Below are 22236 nucleotides of genomic sequence, written 5' to 3'. Positions count from 1 at the left end.
CTTTATAAAAGTCGACTGCCATCTTATATGCGTGGTTTAAGATTTTTTTAAATGCCGACTGTCTGCCTACCCTGAATAATTACGGCACGTGCCTGGTTCATGGATATTCATTCCCATGTTATGATGTTTGGGCAGTGCTTGAAGAATCTTTTATGGGTGGATTATGAAGCTCTGGTTTTGGGAGACATAATTTAAAATCAATATTAACATTAATTTGCATACACTTATTAGCAAATATTGATGCTGTGATTTTAAAATGTAATCTTATAAGACAACAAAATAACATCTAGTCTGTGAAATTCAAATGGTTGAGCCATTAGTTTAACAAACAAGCACTAATCACCAGTTGTCTGTGTTTTGAGGCTTGATTAGTAGGACTGGAGGTTAAATATTCTTGGATATTCAAAAGAAAATCTTAACAGTAGGAGGAGTTGTTCTGGACATTTACCTCTATTTAAATGTGTTGGTATCTAAGATGTATTCTTTTCTGATTTTAATTATGTAAAGTTTACAAAGAGGGAGCCAGAAGATACAAAGAGTGCTGAGTCTGATCGAGATGTTTTCAATGAGAAACCTTCCAAAGAGGAGGTCATGGCAGCCACTCAGGCCGATGGTCCCAAGCGAGTCTCAGATTGTGCAGTCATCCACACAACTATGGGAGATGTCCATGTCAAACTCTTCCCTGTTGAGTAAGTTTATGGGGTACTCAAATACATTTTAGTGAAATGTGAAACTGAGAATGTTTGTGCTTTACAAAGAAAGCTAAATATAACTGAATACAGCTTTTGTGTAAAGTGTTACTAGTGTTCAAAGTTTAAGAATTCATGCATGATTCTATTCTAATTTAATTTGAAACAAATGATGGAGCAATGAAGGACTGCGTAATCAATCAAAAACGTTTCTTCATTTACAAATAGTTATTTTCTTTTTAAGATTTGGTGTATCTTGCCCAGTACAATTTATATTTGATCATCTCAAATAAATAAAATGGACTTTTACACTTTGGGGGTGAGATGGGTTGGGGTTAGGTTATGAAAGTAATTTTTGAGATTTTTCTTTTTCCTTCTCACTGTACTCCTCTGGTAAAATTAACCAGTACTTTTTAATTTTTTTTAATTAGGTGTCCAAAAACTGTAGAGAATTTCTGTGTGCACAGCAGGAATGGATATTTCAATGGCCACATTTTTCATCGTATCATTAAGGTATTTTTGTCTACTGCACTTGGTATTATAGTTTAGGAAAATGAGATTGTTTATTTCATTTTAATGAGTAAAGTATTTATTGATATAGAACTTTCTGCAAGCTAGATTCTTTCTAAGGTTTTTTTCCAGATCTGAGAATTCCTTTTTTTGAAGTGTTGGGGAATAATTTAACTAAGCATAATTTAACCTGAATTACAGTGTAAGTATTGAATGTTGGCATGACTTTATTGGCCGATCAAATAGTGAAAGGCCTGGATGGAGTGGATGTGGAGAGGATGTTTCCACTGGTGGAGAGTCTAGGACTAGAGGTCATAGCCCCCAGAATTAAAGGGTTCCTTTAGGAAATGAGGTGAGGAGGAATTTCTTTAGTCAGAGGGTGGTGAATGTGGAATTCATTGCCACAGAAGGTTGTGGAGGCCAAGTCAATGGATATTTTTAAGGTGTTGATAGATAGATTCTTGATTAGTACAGGTTCTGGGGAGAAGGCAGGAGAATGAGGTTAGGAAGGAGAGATACATCAGCCATGATTGAATGGCAGAGTAGACTTCATAGGCCTAATTCTGCTCCTATCACTTATGAACATGATTTGTACAGTTAAACTATATGATATTTTTAAATGTTTAAGAAGGAACTGCAGATGCTGGAAAATCGAAGGTAGATAAAAATGCTGGAGAAACTCAGTGGGTGAGGCAGCATCTATGGAGCGAAGGAAATAGGCAACGTTTCAGGTCTGAAGAATGGTTTCGACCCGAAATGTTGATGTTTTTAAATGGTGTGGACAATACAAAGATTACTGACATCTTTGTTTGCAAAGTTTGGGGATCCAAGAATTGGTGCAATTTCAGGTACATTGCAGAAACAGAAAGGGAAGTGGGAGTTTGCTGCTGTAGTTCCTTGAGCCATATAAATTTAAAACCACCAGAATGGGTGGTCGAAAGTTAAATAAAAACCAAAGCCTTTTTGGAAATAAAGTTCCATTTTGAATTTTGCTGCTTCATAAGAAGACCAATCATTACATTCGAGTATTTGGAATAAAACTCGACGGTAGCAAACTTTGTAATCGGATTAATTTATTGGTTAAAGTGATATCAATCTCATTATGTAAAGCTTTGAGTTAAAAATGTAGTGCAAGTGAAAGGCATATTATACGTATCCACAATTTGATTTGCACATCTTTTGTAGGGTTTCATGATTCAAATTGGAGACCCAACTGGGACCGGGATGGGAGGAGAAAGTATTTGGGGAGGAGAATTCGAAGATGAATTTCACCCAACATTAAGGCATGATCGACCGTATACTCTAAGCATGGCCAATGCAGGTGCGAACAGTAATGGATCACAGTTCTTTGTTACTGTTGTACCTACAGTAAGTTTTTAAAGTTTCTTTTATTTGCTGTTATTCAGAATTGAATGTGGACAATAGACAATAGGTGCAGGAGTAGGCCATTCGGCCCTTCGAGCCAGCACCGCCATTCAATGTGATTGCATCTAACTCATTATCCAGTTCTATTTATCTGCATAACCAACTTCAAATATGATGAAACAGTAAATACTCAATTTGGAAAAACATTAGCTTGTGGGGCAAATACACTCTGAATGTAAATTATATTTCTTAATTTTAAATGACCAAAACCAGTTGTATAACATGTGGATAACTTGCTTTACAATTTCAGTGCTTCAGAGAAGATTCCGGCTCTAATGCTTGTCTGCTCCAACTCAACCAAATTCTATAAGTACAATAAAAACTAGTTTTAAAGAGTGGACTTTAGAGGAAAGCCTAAGCCACGTCTGAACAAACAGTGTGCCAGACTGAAGTGCAACATTGAAATCCAATGTAAAGCCTAGGGATTTACTGTTTCATCATATTTGAAGTTGGTTATGCAGATAAATAGAACTGGATAATGAGTAGGAAGGAACTGCAGATGCTGGCTTACACCAAAGATAGACACAAAATGCTGGAGTAACTCAGTGGGACTGGCAGCATCTCTGGAGAGCAGGAATGGCTGACGTTTTGGGTCGAGACATTTGTTCAGCCTGAAGAAGCGTCTCCACCTGAAATCTCACCCATTCCTTCTCTCCAGCGATGCTGCCTGTTACTCCATAATTTTGTGTATATGAAGTGGATAATGAGGTGTATCATAGATTTGATACCAGTTGAATTCTGTGAAGAGGTATCTTGTACAGTTGTAAATAAGAATAGTCATTTTTTTCTGACATATACTTGTAGGTTTTACAAACATAATTTGAAGTGGCCATTGTTGGGGCAGAAATTTAGAGGCCATTATAGTAGCTTTGCTGTCTGTTAAGGGCTTTTTCAATTGTTTTGGGCGCAGCTTGCTCTGGTGACTCATTTGACCATGTGTCATAGCCTTTGCTGAAGGCCTTAGAGTCGCACAGGACCAAAACTGGCAGATGTAGGAGCAATATAGCATGTTCAAAACTGGTTCTGTCCTTCCTCCCACCCCAAGCTCTCTGACCTCTTCTATCAAATTGACCATGTCTGTCTGGGACTCCAAACTATGATTTGTAAATCTTTGTCACGCTGAATTGGGTCATTTTCTGTTGTGAAGTATTAATGCAGAATTTAAGAAAATATACTTTTGGAAAATATTCATCTTTGTTTTAATATTTTCAGCCCTGGCTTGATAACAAACACACAGTTTTTGGTCGTGTGACAAAAGGAATGGAAGTGGTCCAGAGGATTGCTAATGTGAAGTGTAATCCAAAAACAGATAAACCCTATGAAGATATCAGCATTATCAATATTACTGTAAAATAAACGTGCCATTTTAACAAGAAAATATTGAGAGCATGCTTCAATATTGTAAAAGTAATTTTGTAATCTTTTTTAGTCAAAATAAATTTTGTTACAAAAATAAATATTTTTGTGTATGAATCAGTCGCATCATTGGACGGCGATGTAGCATTTCAGTGATTTTCATGAGATCAGGTACATCGTTAACCTTCAGAATTAAATGCAAACATTTCAAATCTTTTGCTTTTAAAAAGTTACATTCCGTGTTCAACTATGCAAGTCAGGCAACCAGCTGCAACTATACCTTAATCCTTAAAAAGGACGTACCTTTAGAAAGGAGATGAGGAGGAATTTCTCTAATCTGGAATTCATTGCTACAGACGGATGTGGAGGCCAAGTCATTGGGTATCTTTAAGATGGAGATTGACAGAATCTGTATTAGCAAGGGTGAAGGGGAGTAAGGAGGGGCTGAGAAGGAAAGGTAGATTAGACATGATTGAATGGTGGAGTAACCTCGATGGTCCGGATGGCGTAATTCTGCTCCTATGATTAATGAACAGGTAGGTGTTGGTACTAGCATGAAAAAAAAATGCATTATTTGTACCCACTCCCCTTCCCATACTGCCTCAGGCTATTTCTCTAGCATGGCAAGAGGCAACAATAATAGGGTAACCTTTATCCCAGAGTGGAAATGTCAAAGACTAGAAGACGTAGCTTGAAGGTGAGAGTGGCAAAGAATAAAGGAGAAGAATCGGGGCCAGTTTTCTACACGGTGGGTGGTGGGAGGATGGTGTTGCCATGGGTGGTGGTGGTGATGGCAGATATGATTTTTAGATAGGCACCTGGATATGCAAGGATATGGATCATGTGCAGGCAGATTAAGTTGGTTTATCTTGGCATCATATTTAGCACAGACATTGTGGACTGAAAGCCTGTTCCTGTGCTGTATTGTTCAATTATTATATTCTTTTTCTTGGGCTGTAGGTGTCTAATATATTTAGACCACTGTAAGATCATTTTGTGTAATTATCTTTCCTCTAAATTATAGTATGCTTAATACAGTTTTAAGAGAATCATTTAATTAATTTGGAAAAGTAGATGGACAGGTCAAATTAATGCAATTAACCAATTTAAACCAGTTTCGTTTGGCCTTCACAAGTGCAAACCTCAGTGGCTGGTTGTAACATGCCTGTAAATGACAAACGAAAATGACAAATGTACAATTCTTTAGATGACATAAGAGGAAATGATAGCAAATGTAAAATACTGTCAGAAAATGGTTGTTGAGAGCAATTAAATTATTCTTGAATGTAAGGGAGTACAATGATGGTATCACTAGGATGAGTAACAGGTCAAAATGTCCTTCAGCACTTATCAAATGCAGTTAAACAAGAGATTAGGTTAAGAAATAATCCTTGCAGCGAAGATGCAACTATGCGAGTTGGCAAGACCAAATAAATAAAATTAAAAAGTACAACAAACAAATTGCAAACAGGAACTCAGCATAAAGGCAGCATCTATGGAGGGAAATGGATGCATGATCTTTCTGGTTGGGACCCGTTTCTTTTTATTTTATTTTGCTCAAGACGTCTGCATCTTCAGTCGTTTGGATCTCCAAAAAAAACCTGCAAGTGCCGGGAAGCTGAAATAAAAACAGAAAATGGTTGAAAAACTCAGCAGCTCAGGCAAAAACTGTTACTGCTTTGAGCCCAGGACTTTTTTTATCAGAATTAAGAAAGAAAAACAAATTTGTTTTCAATAGCAGCAAAGATGGGGTAGGGGTGCATAACTAAAGAGAAGGTGTTGAGAGGGTGAAACCGAATTTTAAGGAAAAAGATGGGCAGAATGTGGAGTGAATGCTGTAGTGAATGAGTGAGGGCAAGTACATATTTTTTCATTAAGTATGTTCTACATTTTAGTAGTCAAAGCTATAACATTTATTTTAGCTAGAATCTTTTAGAGAAACAGCGTGGAAACAGGCTGTGGGAGGAAACCGAAGATCTTGGAGAAAACTCACGCAGGTCACGGGGAGAACGTACAAACTTCGTACAGACATCACCCGTAGTCGGGTTCAAACCCGTGTCTTCAGCGCTGCATTCACTGTAAGGCAGCAACTCTACCGCTGCACCACCATGACTGCCCCGAGAATTGTAAGGTAGAATTGTTGCCTTACAGCGCCAGGGACCCGGGTTCGATACTGATCATGAGTGCTCTCTGTTCGGAGTTTGTACGTTCTCCCTGTGAAGAAGAGTTTTGGCCCAAAACTTTGCCTATTTCCTTCGCTCCATAGATGCTGCTGCAGCCGCTGAGTTTCTCCAGCATTTTTGTGTACCTTCGATTTTCCAGCATCTGCAGTTCCTTCTTAAACTCCCTGTGACTGTGGGTTTTCTCTGAGTGCTCTGGTTTCCTCCCACACTCCAAAGACATACAGGTCACTAGGTTAATTAGCTTCTGTAAATTGTCCCTACCCTAGTGTATAGGATAGTATTAGTGTACAGGGTAATCACTTATCGGCGTGGGCTGAAGGGCTTGCTTCCGCATTGCATCTCTAAAGTCTAAATTTATTTCAATGAGTGGATGATTAAACGCACCGCCCAAGTGGGTGTTGGAAGCAGAAACTATCACAGTTAAATATCTAGATGAAACCTAGAAGGCCATAGACCAAATGCTGGTAAATACAATTAGTATAGATGGGTTAGCATAACACAGTCCAAAAAGCCTGCTTCAGTAGCTCAAATAAGTAAGTATAGCAAATAGGATCAGATTATACTTTGTTAAGCTGGGGGGATGTGTGTAGCAATCTAGAGTAACTAAATTGGGCAAACAAGATGACGTAGCAATAGCCAGTTCTGCTAAAAATATTGAATCGTCCAACTTTCCAGAATTCGTGATCCCAGAAGGCTGTAATATGGTCAGATAGATGTAATGTTCCTCCAAGGTGAACCAAAGTGGCAGGCAACCAAAAATTCAGGGTCACTCCTGCAGCCTCAATGCAGGTGCTCTGCAAAGTGATCACAGCATCAATGTCTGGTTTCGACAAGGTGCAACAAATAAAAACTGTTTACCACATCAGTTATACAGCATGGAAACCAGTCCTTCCACCCAACTCATCCATGCCAACTAAACAGCCCCATCTGTGCTCATCCCACATGTCCGCATTTGGCCCATATATCCCTCTAAATCTTTCATATCCTTGTACCTGTCCTACTGTTTTTTTAATGTCTTTGTAGCTGCCTTGGCTATTTCCTGTGGCAGCTTGTTCTATATGCCCACCATTCTATGTGAAATACTGTAGTTTCCTTTCACCTTATACCCTCTAGTTCTTGATTCCCCTACTCTGGGTAATGGGATGTACATTCACCCTATTTATTCCCCTCACAATTTTATACTTCTTAGGCCCCCTTCGGTCATGGCTGACCATCACCATAGGTGTATCCAGGGTGCTACTCCCTATATGGAGGATGCCTGTACGTGACTTAACGTGGGGAGACTGGTGCACAGACAGCCACCCCACAGTTCTTGACGGATCTGGGTCAGGATCCAGTGGCATGGAGTCCAAGACGACCGGAGACCCTTTTCTGCTGCAGCCTTCATCCGCCTTCCCGGCCATTGTGACGCTCCACTAAAGTCAGCCATCGTCTTCCGCCTGTTCCATCGTTGAGGTCTTGGTTATATTGCTCTTTGTCAGAGACCTCCCCCTCACCATCCATGGGTGGCCCTACCAGGAGCATAGCTCCAGACGTCATCGCTCTCAGAATCTCAGGTCCACCCATGCATCTCTTCCACAACAAGGTGACAACATAATTTCCTCAAACTCAACAGCGATAAGACAGAATTCCTCCTCATAGGCTCCAAAGTCACACTCAGCAAAATCAATAACCCCACTCTCACCATCGGCGGCACCAGTCTCCCCATCTCCCCAGGCCCGCAACCTTGGCGTGATCTTTGATTCCACCCTCTCCCTTGAGCCTCACATCCGCCATGTCATTAAAACCTCCTTCTTTCATCTCCGCAACATCGCCAAACTCAGACCCTCTCTCACACCTCCCGCTGCTGAAAGACTCATCCATGCCTTCATCTCCTCCCGACTGGACTACTGCAACTCACTTCTCCTTGGCATCAGCTCCACCTACATCAACCGACTCCAACTGGTCCAGAACGCAGCCGCCCGACTGATCACCCACACCAAGTCCTGGCATCACATCACTCCAGTCCTCAAACAACTTCACTGGCTTCCCATCTCCCACCGGATCAACTACAAAATCCTGATCCTCACCTACAAAGCCCTCCACCATCTGCCCCCCGCCATATCTCACTGACCTCCTCTCCCCCTACCAACCCTCACGGTCCCTCAGATCCACATCAGCCGGTCTCCTCGCCATCCACAAGTCCAACCTCTGCAGTTTTGGGGACAGAGCCTTCTCCAGGGCAACTCCCAGGCTCTGGAACTCCCTCCCCCAACTGATCCGCAATTCCATGTCCCTCACCATCTTCCAGTCCCGCCTCAAGACCCATCTCTTCACCTCTGCCTATCCTTAGCCCCACGTCCCCCTCCCTTTTCATCTGTGCATTAATTGCCTCATATTGTGTTTTGTATTGAATTCTGTCTTTACTTTGTGTACTAGTCATGTCTCTACTATTTATTTCATTCCCCTTACATGTTTTTCCTCTACCTGCAAAATTTTTGTAAGGTGTCCTTGAGACTCTTGAAAGGGGCCCATAAATAAAATTTATTATTATTATAATCCACAGAATATTTTATACACCTCTAAGATAACCCCTTAGCCTCCTGTGCTCCTAGGAATAAAGTCCTAGCCTGCTCAATCTCCCTCTATAACTCAGGCCCTCGAGTCCTGGCAACATGCTTGCAAATCGTCTCCAAAACCTTTCTTGTTTCACAGAATCTTTCCTATTACAAAGTGACCTAAACTGAGCACAATACTACAGATGCAACCTCGTCAACATCTTCCACATCAGCAGCAATAACACATCACACTGGATGGAAGAAATGCCTGTTTCATGTTGATGGGAACTTGGTTAAAATATTTTAGGGCAGAAGTACAACTACTCAGTAGGCAAACAAAATTAACTTCTTCTGAAGAAGGGTTTCGGCCCGAAACGTTACCTATTTCCTTCGCTCCATAGATGCTGCTGCACCCGCTGAGTTTCTCCAGCATTTTTGTGCACCTTCGATTTTCCAGCATCTGCAGTTTCTTCTTGAACACTAACTTCTTCTGATGTTCAAATCACAATGAAAGGACAAATCAAATCCTGCGTGTGTCCTGCAAATTTGTTAGCGAGATTGACCTAGTTTCACAACCAAGGGACAGATTAGCTTTCGGCAGTTGAATATTTTGACCTTAAAAGCACCTATTTATTATATAGTAAAAAACACCTGGGATATTTGAAATTTAGACTTCATACTTATTGCGCAAGTCAGCCCAACATTTAGCAGTGACAATATAGCATCGTCCCTTAAAAATTACTTAAACTCTCCAGTCATCCTCTCCTGGTTTTGAGTTTGCAGCACAATTCAGACTCAAAACTGTAAACCTCACGACTCGAGTTGCACAGCTGTGTTTGATTTCACCAAATGTGAAAGACAGATTATCCGCACCTCTGCCAGCCAAGAAAAATACAAGTGAGAAACAAGGTTTTGGTCCAAAAAATCTGGTAACTTTTTAATTTGACTTTGGCAAACTGTTTAGTAAATGCAACAATTAAATATCCATGCTGTACATCTTTCAAAAGGCCTGGGACTGTAATTTATTCAAAAATTCCCCATTTGATGTTGCCAACTGGCTGCAAATACACAGCCAGTAATGTGATTGCCCTGGTCTCAAAGTTCAGAGCTGTCACAAACCATGATTTTATTTTTTAAATATACAAATACAGCTGCTGAGGAATTCAGTTGAGCAAAGGGGGCTGATTTTGCAATTCTCAATTGAATACAATTTGACAGAATAAAATGTTCTTACCAAACCTGCTTTTTAATTATAATGCAAATTAAGTTAAGCTTATTACAATGCCAATGATGTTCAGGCTGCTCATTTTTGTGCACACTATATTCAATATTAATTGATAGTTACAGGTAATTAACAGATGTCATTTACAGTTCAGTTTCATAGCTCGTTAATGCATAATACAATCTACAATAGTAATGTAGTGAAATTATTTTTTGTGAAGACACTTTGCAATAAATATGTTCAAAACTTTTACAGCACTATAAATCAAAACTAAATTCTTAAATAGTAAGTGCTTAAGAGACAACATACTAACCCACAAAGCCACAAGAAAATTAACTGCATTAAAAAAACTAAATTAATTTTCGAAGAACTTGCCTTCTCAATCACATTGTTTATACATTTCTAGTCTGTTGGAGTTCAAAATGGAGTTACATTTCTCCAAATCTACAGATGTTACAGACACATGCGAAGCAGCTATATACAGGTAGACCTTATTGTGCTACAAGATTAAGCTACATCCAGTACACCTGCAGCCACTAATTGTCTTGAGAGCCAGTCTAATCCTTCATGTAGTCCCAAGCCACTCTGAGCATCACATCCTTGAATATGCCAGCTGCGACCACAGCACAGCTTGTGCAGACTGAGTAACTGCGTCATCTCTTCTATTGTTAATACTCCGGTCACATCCTGTTAAACAAATTTCAACAAATAACTTTTTTTAATATAAAGAAAAATTTCAGCAAAAAATTAATCCATCCACCCATCAATTCAATCTTATTTCTCGAGAGATATTTCAATACAGATTACAATATTTAATGCTCAACTGTCTTGGTTTTAAGTGAAACCCAATGAAGTTTCTCAGAAGGTTACTCTGTTCACAAATTACATCTGAAGAAACTAATATAGGTAGATTTTAACCTTAAGAGGCTCGAATGCAAACTGAACTCAAGCTACAGGATTAACCTTGGCCCAATCGAATGTTTGAGATCTAAAGGACTTTATGGCAAACACCTGTTTGTTCTTTAAAATTTCTTATTTGACCTTTCTGGTTACATTTATTCCCCAAAGAAATTGTTCTTTTAGTCAAACGGATGCTCATTCACTTCAAATTTTCTGATCCCTTTACCCATTTTTTTTTTGGCATTTCAAACAATGTTCATTTGGTCACCCACAGAGAAGTTCATGGAATAGAGAGATATGGATCATGTACAGGCTGACAAGATCAGTTTAACTTGGCATTATGTTCTATCACTAGTTAAAATATGGTACATAATATAAATGGAAGCTGCCAGGTCTCGTCAGTACTGCTGTGTGGCAAGGCAAAGTTGTCGATTATCTCTGTTGTCTTCCTACACTAAACCCATCTCCCTCAATTGCCCACATTAAAAATGAACAAATATCTATCTTGAATACATTCAGCACCAAGTCTTCCCTTGCGTATTGACATTCAAAGATTTATCACCTCGTGTGAAGAAATTTCTTATTTTCCCTGAAAGATGGTTGGCTTTAGACACCCCAACAAAGGCAAATATCGACCCTGAATCTACTTTATGGGCTGCCTGACCCGCTGAGTTACTCCAGTATTATGTGTCTATCTTGGGTATAAACCAGCATCTGCAGTTCCTTCCTACACTACTTTATGGGTAAATCTACTGCCCCATAAAACTTTGTACATTTCAATTGGATCATTTGTCATTCTCCTTCATTTCAACCATCGCAAGTACCTCCTTTCTTGAGTATGGAGTCATACATGTACACCATATTCCAGAAGTGGTCTCACCAAGGCCCCATGGAATTGGAGAAGAGTACTCTAGTGCTCAAATCTTCTTACAGCAAAGACCAACCTATCATTTGCCGCCAATACTGGTGAAACAGGAGCCTCAAATGATCAAGCAGTTTGACAACTAACATACCTGTTTATTGGCAAAGATGAGGAGTAAAGCATCCCGTAACTCCTTTTCAGCCAACAACTTGGCCAATTCACTGTGTGCTTCCTTTAATCGGTCCCTGTTGCTGCTATCAATCACAAATACAACTGCTGCAGGAATTAAAAAAATGAATCAAACATTTGTAAATAGTTTATGATGTCTAACAAAGCTACTAATGAAGTGTTATTTTATTAGAATTGATGATCTAACAACTATTTAAAAAAGGTGTCTGTTCTTCATCTCATTTTTCCGTCAGATCCAAATTTTTTTATTCAATATTTTTTAAACACTTGAATGTCTCCGAGCATGATTCAATCTGATTGCTGAGTCAAATTACTGTTTAGCTGCTCAAGCATTAAAAACCTCACAAAGGGTGGCATGGAAATGGATCCAATTACCTTTCAGAGCTATTCAAAAGCCATGGAAAATGTTTGGTAGCTAATTCATAAAGCCAGTACTGTTCATTTGGCAAATATATCTCTGTTTTCAGACATTTGGACATATACAGGGATAAGAAGGAGAAAGGATATGGGCCAAATGCAGGTAAATGGGACAAGCCCAGAATGCCAACTTGGTCAACATGGAAAAGTTGAATCAAAGTGTCTGGCTCAATGACTCTATTACTAAAATTTGGGCCAAAATATTTTCTTAGCAAAATCCAATAGACCCACTTTAGTGCAATAAATCCAATAAAAAAAGAAATAAATCTTTAACATCGAAAATCACTACCAGTACCAAGCACTTCAATGTTTACCCAGTATAGCACAATTATTCAGATGATATTAATAAATCAGAATGTTCGACACCAACATAGATAATGTCGAACCTTGTGTGTTGAGGTAATAATGTTTCCAGAGCGGTCTCAGTTTATGTTTGCCTCCGACATCCCAAATAGTAAACTTGAGGTTTTTGTATTCTACAGTTTCCACATTAAAACCTGCAGAGGGGAAAAAAGTACTAATTTCACAATTTGCTTTTTGTCAAGATTGTCAGTCTTAAAACTAAAATCATAATTTTTAGAAATGTATGCTTTAATTTGGACGGATAAGAGTTTATAAATAAATACGAGAAAAAGCTCACATATTGACGTTCTGCTTATTCAGCTGTTACAGATGCAAAACTACACAAGTAGAGATGAGCGAGTCAAGCAATATGTCATCAATTGCAGCACACCCCTAATCTCAGAATTTTCATATAATATTATTTTAGCTAAAGCACACTAATTATCAGATCTAGAAGGTACAATAAAACATACAAAAGGAAGATAATGCTCACTGCAAACTCCATTCCCTAATCCCAAATTCCATCTTCACTGGTTATGGGAAGATGAAATATAATTTTTCTTTCATGTTGATTCTGAATGTTTAAATGCCTTCCTTCCTACACCATACAACAGTAAAAGTAAATCAACTTTCCCCCTGTATCAGTTCATACTGTTAAAATAAATATTGTGCATACGATTATTAGCTGTAAACCTTGACTATCGATGACGCTAAATCCTAAAAAGTAAACTTGAGGCTTTTGTATTCCACAGCTGGCTGGCAGCTCAATAGTCCGAGGTTTCCATTTTTCAAATGTGATCAAGAGGGAGGCAAAATAAGTGGATGGGTTGCACTACCAATCAATAAGGCCGTCACAGCAGCACTCAGTGAGGACATATTGGAGGGTTCGTCCACTGAGTCAAAAAGTACATAAATAAGAACGTCCAGGCACTTTAATGGGATTGCACCATAGGCCCTCTAATAGCAAACAGGAAATAGTGGAACAATATGTAGATAGATTACCAAAAGATGCCATAGCAACAGGGTTATTTTAGTGGGCGACTAACTTCCCTATTATTGACTGGGATTTGCTCAGGGCCAAAGGCTTAGATCGGGCAGAATTCAAGGTTGCTTAAAACAGTTTGCGGAAAGTCCAACCCAGAAGGGAATATACTGGACCATGTGTTGGAAAATGAATATGGCCTGGTGACTGGTGCTTACATTTTAATAGCAGTTTGGGGATAGTGATTACATCTGCATAAGTTTTAAGATTGTTTTGAATAGGGAGAAGGCTCGCCTTTTATAGGAAACTACTAATTTGAACAAAGGCAAAATACAACATTATTAGGCAGGAGCTGGGGAGGGTATACTGGGAGCAGATATTGGACGTCCACATCTGACACATGGTAGTCATTTAAAGGCTAGTTGATCGAAGGTCAGAACCAGCATGTTCCAGTAAGGAGGAGGTATAAGGATGGCAAAGTAATGGAACCATTGATGACCAGAGAAGTTGTAAATTTGGTCAAAAGTGAAAAGAAAACGCATGGAATCAGACAGGGCCTTTGAGGAATATAAAGAAAGGAGGAAAGAACTCAAGCAGGTAATTGAGTATAAGGCCAAAATATTATTTTGGCGAGTCAAATGAAAGAAAATCAGAGGGATCTTGGTGTCCATAACTCCCTGTTCAATCTATAAAGATTCTGTGGCTAGTGTTGAGATTTGTATTTGGATGAGAACTGAATGCCGTTTCTTCAAAACCTATAGACTATATACTCAGAAATGAGTTTGTATAGAACATAAAACAGTACAGCACAGGAACATGGCCCTTTGGTCAACAATGTCTTGCCAAACAGCAAGACAAACTAATTTTTCTGGATGACTATAGTCCTTGTTGAATGAATGAATAATGAATGAATGAACGAATGAATAAGTTTATTGGCCAAGTATTCACATACAAGGAATTTGCCTTGGTGTTGAGTTGTGATTGGCAAGTTGGAACTGAGGAATGCTAACTTGAGTAGTTCCTACGCACAGATACTCGGTGCAATCTTGTCATAACCAACACGTTTTTGAGAGAGAAAAAACGACACAGCCTTCAATCCAGGTACGTCCATTTGTCTCTTGCCAATGTCCATGTGAGTGATTGCAAAGGTCTGTATCACCCATGTCATAATTCATGACTATTGAACTGACAACTGTTTAATCCACTTTGTCGCCACCATATCCTGGTCCAAAAACACCAATGTTTTGCAAGCAACCTGATGACTTCCAACCACCAGAACGTGCAGTATCTACAGCATATGTGAACTGTCCCAAACTCTATCATGCTGACTCTCCTGCTGTCCCTTTTGAAATCATAAAGTCAGCTTCTCTAACTTTTCCTTTTTGGACCACCTCCTAGACTCGAGTCCTCCATTAGTTTTGCTGTCTTTCTTTTTGTACTCTGCTTTCTGCACTAGGAAATAGCATAAGCTGATTAATTGCAAATGCAGTGTTCTTGGCTGTAAAATTCCATCGAGAGAGTGCAAGAGTTGGAGCAATTCACTGATAACTCAGGCATGCATCGGTTCTTCAGCTCCATCACGTTTTTGAGAGAGATGGAGGGCAGCCAATGTAACTCCACTTTTTAAGAAATGAGGGAGAGAGAAAATGGAGAGGGAAAATTATAGCCCAGTTATCCTGGGGAAGATGCTGAAGTTGATTATTAAAGATGTTACAGCAGCGCATTTAGAAAGCAGTGACAGGATCGGTCAAAGTCATCATGGATTTATGAAATGGAAATCATGCTCGACTAATCTTTTGGAATTTTTTGAGGATGTAACAAGTAGAATGGATAAGGGAGAGCCAGTGGATTTGGTGTATCTGGATTTTCAAAATGCCTTTGACAAGGTCCCACACAAGAGATTAGTGTGCAAAATTAGAGCACATGGTATTGGGGATAGGGTACTGGCATGGATAGAGAACTGGTTGGCAGACAGAAAGCAAACAGTAGGAATTAACGGGTCCTTTTCAGAATGGCAGGCAGTGACTGGTGGGGTGCCGCAAGGCTCGGTGCTAGAACCCCAGTTATTTACAATATATATTAACGATTTAGACGAATGTAACATCTCCAAGTTTGCGGATGACTCCAAGTTTGCGGATGACACAAAGCTGCGTGGCAGTTAGCTGCGAGGAGGATGCTATGAGGCTGCAGGGTGACTTGGATAGGTTGGATGAGTGGGCAGATGCATGGCAGACGCAGTATAATGTGGATAAATGTGAGTTACACACATCGAGCACCCTCACCCTGAACACATGATCCAGGGCTCGAAATTAACGGTTGCCCAGGTGCCATTGACCACTCAAAGCGCCGCCGGGCAACTAAACACCGAGGCATTTTGCCCGGCTTGGCAACCAGATACTGATTTGTACCGAAGATAGACACAAAAAACTGGAGTAACTCCGCGGGTCAGGCAGCATCTATGGAGAAAAGGAATGCAACGTTTTGTGTCGGCGGTGACGGCTGTATTGCGTGAGAAAGATACTAGGTGCGTGGTGACGAAGGGTCGCAGCGAATGACTGGTCCCGCACAGCGGCAGCAGCGGCCGCGATAGTGGCTCCATCTCTTCCTCCCCCCCGCACCCCGACCGCCCTGATAAATGCCGCTGCCTGCAAATCCACTACCCGGCGCTTTAAAAAAAAAACCTCCCGCATGCCGAGGCCGGGAGGAGGGAGGGAGGGGGAGGCCTCGGCATGCGGGAGGGTTTGTTTTGAAAGCGGTTATCCCGTTAGCGGGTTAGCAAGCAGCGGCCGCTATCAGGAAGGAGTTGGTGATGGAGCCGCTGCCGCGTCTGCTGTGCGGGACCCATCATTCGCTCAGACACTTCTGAAGCAGCTGTACCAAAGATACTATAGCTATAGGATCTTTGAGCTGCACCGCTCAGCACCGTTGGCTGGCGGAGGAAGGAGGCGGTGGGGAGGAATTCCCAACAGCCAAGGCAGCGGGCGATGTTGTCCGAGGAGCTCTGACCTTCCTTCCTCCCCACCTCGCCCCCCTTCTCTCTCTTGTACGCCCCCTCCACCCCCCCCCCCTTTAGCCTGGGACCCCTCCTCTACATCCCGCACTGATACCCATTCCCGCCTCTATTCAGTCCTCACTGACATCCCCTATGCTCCCCTCCCCATCTCCCCCCACCCCCCAATCTATTCATCCTGCGCTGATCACCCTATCCACCTCGCATTAATTCTCCTGCCGCCATACCCCCCCCCCCCCCCATCCATCCTACACTGGTTCCCCAATTCACCCTGTACTTACCCCTTTCCCATCCATCCTGCACCGATTCCCCCATCCATCCTGTACTAATCCACGCATTCATCCCGTACTGACCCACCCTTAATTTACCCTGCACCTTCCCCTCATTCATCCTGTAGTGATCCCCCATTCATCCTGCACAGACCCTCCGATCCACACTGTACTGACCCCCCCCCCCCACATTCATCCTGCGCTGATCTCCCCCCCACCACCCCCATCCATCCTGTACTGATCCTCCCATTCAAGAAGAATGGGGGGAACAGTCTGAAGAAGGGTCTCGACCCGAAACGTTGCCCATTTCCTTCGCTCCATAGATGCTGCCTCACCCGCTGAGTTTCTCCAGCACTTTTGTCTACCCCCATCCATCCCGTACTGAACCCCCCATTCAACACCACTGACATCCCCCGTGCTCTCCCCTCACAATTTTACCTACTCCAACCAACACGTACTAATTCACCTGCCTCAATCCATCCATTCTGCACCGACTGCCTCCTAACCACCCCCCCCCCCCCCCCCCCCCCCCTCCCCGCCATCTATCCACCCCGCACTGATTCACACACACCCCCTTCCCTGACCCTATTGTCCTGGAAATGTCTTCAGAGCGAATATTGACTATGTTTGATAACGGAATGCAATCAAATGTGTTTTAATTCCCAATGTTATTATTTGTTTTAATTAAATTGTGAACACGTGAAACATTAAAACCGCAGTGTTCGATTGTCACTGCTACCGTTGACACGTTATTACAGAATTCATTTTAACGGCTCTTAATATGGAGTATCAGCACTGTAGTTATTTAATGAGCAACATTCACAACTATACGCACGCATATATGTTACCATGGTCCAGGATTTATTGACACAGGTTGATCATACGCTGAATAATCCAACCACATTTTTGTTTGGAAGTGGAAACATAGAAACATAGAAATTAGGTGCAGGAGCAGGAGCATTCAATATGATCATGGCTGATCATCCAACTCAGTATCCCGTACCTGCCTTCTCTCCATACCCTCTGATCCCCTTAGCCACAAGGGCCACATCTAACTCCCTCTTAAATATAGCCAATGAACTGGCCTCAACTACCCTCTGTGGCAGAGAGTTCCAGAGAATCACCACTCTCTGTGTGAAAAAAGTTTTTCTCATCTCGGTTTTAAAGGATTTCCCCCTTATCCTTAAGCTGTGACCCCTTGTCCTGGACTTCCCCAACATCGGGAAACAATCTTCCTGCATCTAGCCTGTCCAACCCCTTAAGAATTTTGTAAGTCCTGGAAATGTTTGAAATTGCATTAATTGCAATGTGTGAAAAGAGTTGAGATACTGTCTTATAATTTTGCTGCATGTCATTGTGGGATATATCATGTCTTGATTGGTGAGTGTTTAGTTTGTGACTTTATTTGAAACAGAAATAATATGTGAATGCTTCATTGAGTATAATTCCGATTGGTAACTACGCGCTTCGTCCGAGCACATTATCGCACGCGTCATGCAAGCCATCTTAAATGACCGCCTAAACTGTCATTTGGCAACCTAAAAAGCTGCCAAGGTTGCCCGGCTGGCAACAGGGAAAAAAAGTTAAGCGAGAGTCCTGTGATCCCCCCAGGGTTGCGTCCTCAGCCCCCGACTGTACTCCCTGTATACACATGACTGTGTGGCCAGGTTCAGCTCCAACTCCATAATCAAGTTTGCTGATGACACTGTGGTGGTGGGCCTGATCTCCGATAACAATGAGAAGGCCTACCGGGAGGAGGTGGCTGATCTGGCACTCTGGTGTCAGGACAACAGCCTCCTCTTGAATGTCATAAAAACTAAGGAGCTGATTGTGGACTTTAGAAGGGCACAACATCCGAGGAGTATTTGAGAACACTGGAGATAAATTGGGCTACTGTGGATAGGGTGAGCTGCTTTAAATACCTGGGAATCCACATCACAGAGGATCTGACATGGACATCACACGCTGCCGCTCTGGTGAGTAAGACAAGGCAGCGCCTTTACCACCTCAGGCAGCTGAGAAAATTCAGAGTCTCTCTGAGGATCCTTCAGCGCTTCTACTCAGGGGATGTAGAAAGCATCTTGTCCGCAACATCACAATCTGGTTTGGGAACTGCTCTGCCCAGGACAAGAAGGCTCTGCAGAGAATAGTGCATTCGGCCGAACACACTATGGGAACCACACTCGCCCCCCTGCAGGACCTATACACCAGAAGGTGCAGATCCAGAGCCAGCAACATAATGAAGGACCCCTACCACCCCAGCAACGGACTGTTCCAGCTGCTACGATCAGGCAAACGCCTCCGCTGTCATGCTGTGAAAACAGGGATGAGACGGAGTTTCTACCCATAGGCCATCAGGACTGTAAACTCTTATCTCAACAGGGACTCATTTACTGTACAAATTTACTGTTGTGTTGTGTCTTTTTAAAAGTGCTGTTTTTTTCTCTAATATGTAAATACTGATTCTGTTCTATTCTGTTCTGTAGCTTTTTGCACAATCCGCAGGCATTATCACTTTCATTCCACTGCACATCTTGTATGTATATGTGACAAATAAAGTTGACCTGATTTGAGGTGTCCACTTTGGTGGCAAGAACAGGAAGGCAGATTATTATCTGAATGGTGTCAGATTAGGAAAAGGCGAGGTACAACGAGACCAGGGTGTGTTTGTACATCAGTCACTGAAAGTAAGCATGCAGGTACAGCAGGCAGTGAAGAAAGCTAACGGCATGTTGGCCTTCATTGCGAGAGGTTTTGAGTTTCAGAGCAAGGTGGTCCTCCTGCAGTTGTACAGGGCACCTGGAGTATTGTGTGCAATTTTGGTCTCCTTTGAGGAAGGACATTATTGTTATTGAGGGAGTGCAGCGTAGGTTCACCAGGTTAATTCCTGGGATGGCGGGACTGACATATGATGAAAGAACGGGTCGACTGGGCTTGCATTCACTGGAATTTAGAAGGATCAGAGGGGATCTTATAGAAACATATAACATTCTTAAAGGATTGGACAGGCTTGATACAGGAAAAATGTTCCTGATGTTGGGGTAGTCCAGAACCAGCAGTTACAGTTTAAGAATACGGGTAGGCAATTTAGGACTGAAATGAGTAAAATCTTTTTCACCCAGAGTGTTGTGAATCTGTAGAATTCTCTGCCACAGAAGGCAGTGGGGGCCAATTCACTGGATGTTTTCAAGAGATTTAGCTCTTAGGGGTAAAGGAATCAAGGATATGTGGGAAAAAGCAGGAAAGGGGTACTGATTTTAGATGATCAACCATAATCATAGTGAATGGTGGTGCTGGCTCAAAAGGCTGAATTGCCTACTCCTGCACCTATTTTCCTATGTTTCTAAAGTGGAAACACATGTAGAATGAATGGCAAAGAAGGCCTATATCTAATCTAATCTAATCTAATCTAATCTAGTGTGCTTGCTTTCATATGTCAGGGCATTGTGTATAAGAGCCATAAAGTCACAATGCAGCTTGATAGGACTTTGGCTTGGCCACATTTGGAGTATTACGTGCAATTCTGGTCAGCCCATTACATGATGGATTTGTAGGCTTTGGAAAGGGTGCAGAGGTGGTTTTTCAGAATGATGATTGAATTAGGGGTCATGAAGGAGAGGATGGACAGACTTAGATTGTCTGGAACACTGGAGTTTGTCGGGAGACCTGGTAGATAAGTGTGTAAAATTAGGAGAGGTATAGATAGGGTACACAGTCAGAACCTTTATCCCAGGATGGAAAAATCAAATACTAGAGGGCATGCCTTATGGTGAGAGAGGCAAAGTGTAAAGGACAATTTTTGCAGGGCAATTTTTTTTATACATTGAGGGTAGTGTGTGCCTAAAACATGCTGCCAGAGGTAGTGGTTGAGGCAGATACGATAGTGGCATTGAAGAGATTTTTGGATAACTTTATGGATATGCAGGGGATTATGGATTATGTGCAGGCAGATTTGCATCATGTTCGGCATGGACATGATGGAGCTTGCGGTCTCTGGTTAGACACCGACTTCGGGAGCTTCAACCACGGGACCTTCGACCACCCCGACGCGGGAGCTTCGATCGCCCAGGCTGCGGATGGCTCGACTGCCCCGACCGCAGGAGAAAAATGAGGGAAGAAGATTAGACTTTTTTGCCTACCAACACAGTGAGGAATGTGGGGAATCTGCCACGGTGGATGTTTGTTAACTTATGTAGTTGTGTGTCTTGTTTTTTTTTTAGTATGGCTCTATGGTAATACGAATATCACTACTTTAATTGGTATATGTGACAATAGAATACCTTTGAAACCTTTGACATTGTGGGCCAAAGAGCCTATTCTTGGGCTTTACTATTCTATATTCTGTAACCCCCTTCTTCAACCTTCATAAAAATAAATTCATCTAATTATTGGCTCCTAAATCAGGCCCTACTCAAGCACTAAAGTTTCAAAATTACCATAACGGTTTTCAAATCTCTCCATGTCCTCACCTCTTTCCTACTTACAATGTTTGGAGATAACCATTTTCCATCAATTCTGGAATCATACACATCTCCAAGATTGCACCATTGGATACATTTTTAACATCAAAGCCCTAAGTTCTGGAATTCCCTCCACTTTTTTCCAGCTGTAACGTCTAAATAATCTATTGGACCAATGGAGCAAGTAAATATTATTTGCCCACTTAGAGCGCAAAAGTCATTGTTAAAACCTAGTTATATTAAAAATGCTATACAAATGCAATATCTCTTATTAACACACTTGGTCTTATGATCCTTGATAATTACCTATCGTAGGAATAGGCTGCATAAATTCATCCTGCTTCAATTTGAAAAGAATAGTTGTTTTGCCTGATCCATCCAGTCCTAAAGTAACAACACGTATCTCCATTTTGGGTCCAATATGAACACGGTTATCCTATTGAGGAAAAAAAATTGCATTTAGGTTTGCCTTAAAACTAATAAATATCAAAACAGTCTATTTGATAATTTTTCATTCGCTAATTATTATACCGCAGGGTTCTGTACTGCAGCCACAGCTTTATAAAACACCATGTAAGGAACCTTCAAAAAAATTTGTTATACCACCTACAGATTCAGCAGCCTTTAGGTAGGCTTTTGTCCCCCAATGAGCAAAGTACAGGCAGTCCCCTGGTTACGACAGCTCCAATTTACAAATGTTTGACTTCCAAGTCACACAGCATGGAAACAGGCCTTGCAGACCAAGATGGCCATCAAAGCTCGTCCTATTTGCATTAGGGTCACGAAAATGTTTTGATTACTTTTTGAATTATTTTTTGGAATGAGTTAACCTTCCAATGCAGTCAGAACCTGACCATACAGCTGCTGAAGAGGTGGACGCCCC

At 41.4% G+C, this 22236-nt stretch overlaps 2 protein-coding genes across 4 annotated transcripts in view; one reads left to right on the top strand and one right to left on the bottom strand.

Annotated features, from left to right (window-relative positions):
• Positions 1-4081, top strand: part of ppwd1 (peptidylprolyl isomerase domain and WD repeat containing 1) — a 35684-nt gene extending 31603 nt beyond the window's left edge. The window contains exons 8-11 of one of the 2 annotated variants that reach the window (XM_033029857.1): positions 508-689; positions 1121-1202; positions 2385-2567; positions 3837-4081. In XM_033029857.1, coding sequence (XP_032885748.1) covers positions 508-689; positions 1121-1202; positions 2385-2567; positions 3837-3980 — 591 coding nt within the window. In that variant the 3' untranslated portion in view covers positions 3981-4081. The remainder of the gene's footprint in view (positions 1-507; positions 690-1120; positions 1203-2384; positions 2568-3836) is intronic. The other variant, XM_033029865.1, reaches the window with a different exon arrangement.
• Positions 4082-9610: 5529 nt separating this feature from the next.
• The window catches only part of trim23 (tripartite motif containing 23), a 36082-nt gene continuing 23456 nt past the window's right edge, over positions 9611-22236 (bottom strand). Inside the window, exons 9-12 of one of the 2 annotated variants that reach the window (XM_033029844.1) lie at positions 21660-21789; positions 12677-12787; positions 11836-11957; positions 9611-10609 (exon numbers count right to left, since the gene is read on the bottom strand). In XM_033029844.1, the coding sequence (XP_032885735.1) occupies positions 10430-10609; positions 11836-11957; positions 12677-12787; positions 21660-21789 (543 nt within the window). In that variant the 3' untranslated portion in view covers positions 9611-10429. Of the gene's footprint in view, positions 10610-11835; positions 11961-12676; positions 12788-21659; positions 21790-22236 lie in introns of both variants that reach the window. The other variant, XM_033029834.1, reaches the window with a different exon arrangement.

Source organism: Amblyraja radiata, chromosome 1 (genome assembly GCF_010909765.2).
Source record: "Amblyraja radiata isolate CabotCenter1 chromosome 1, sAmbRad1.1.pri, whole genome shotgun sequence".
NCBI lineage: Eukaryota > Metazoa > Chordata > Chondrichthyes > Rajiformes > Rajidae > Amblyraja > Amblyraja radiata.
Note: the sequence above shows the minus strand (reverse complement) of the source record. Positions and strands in the feature narration are given on the sequence as shown.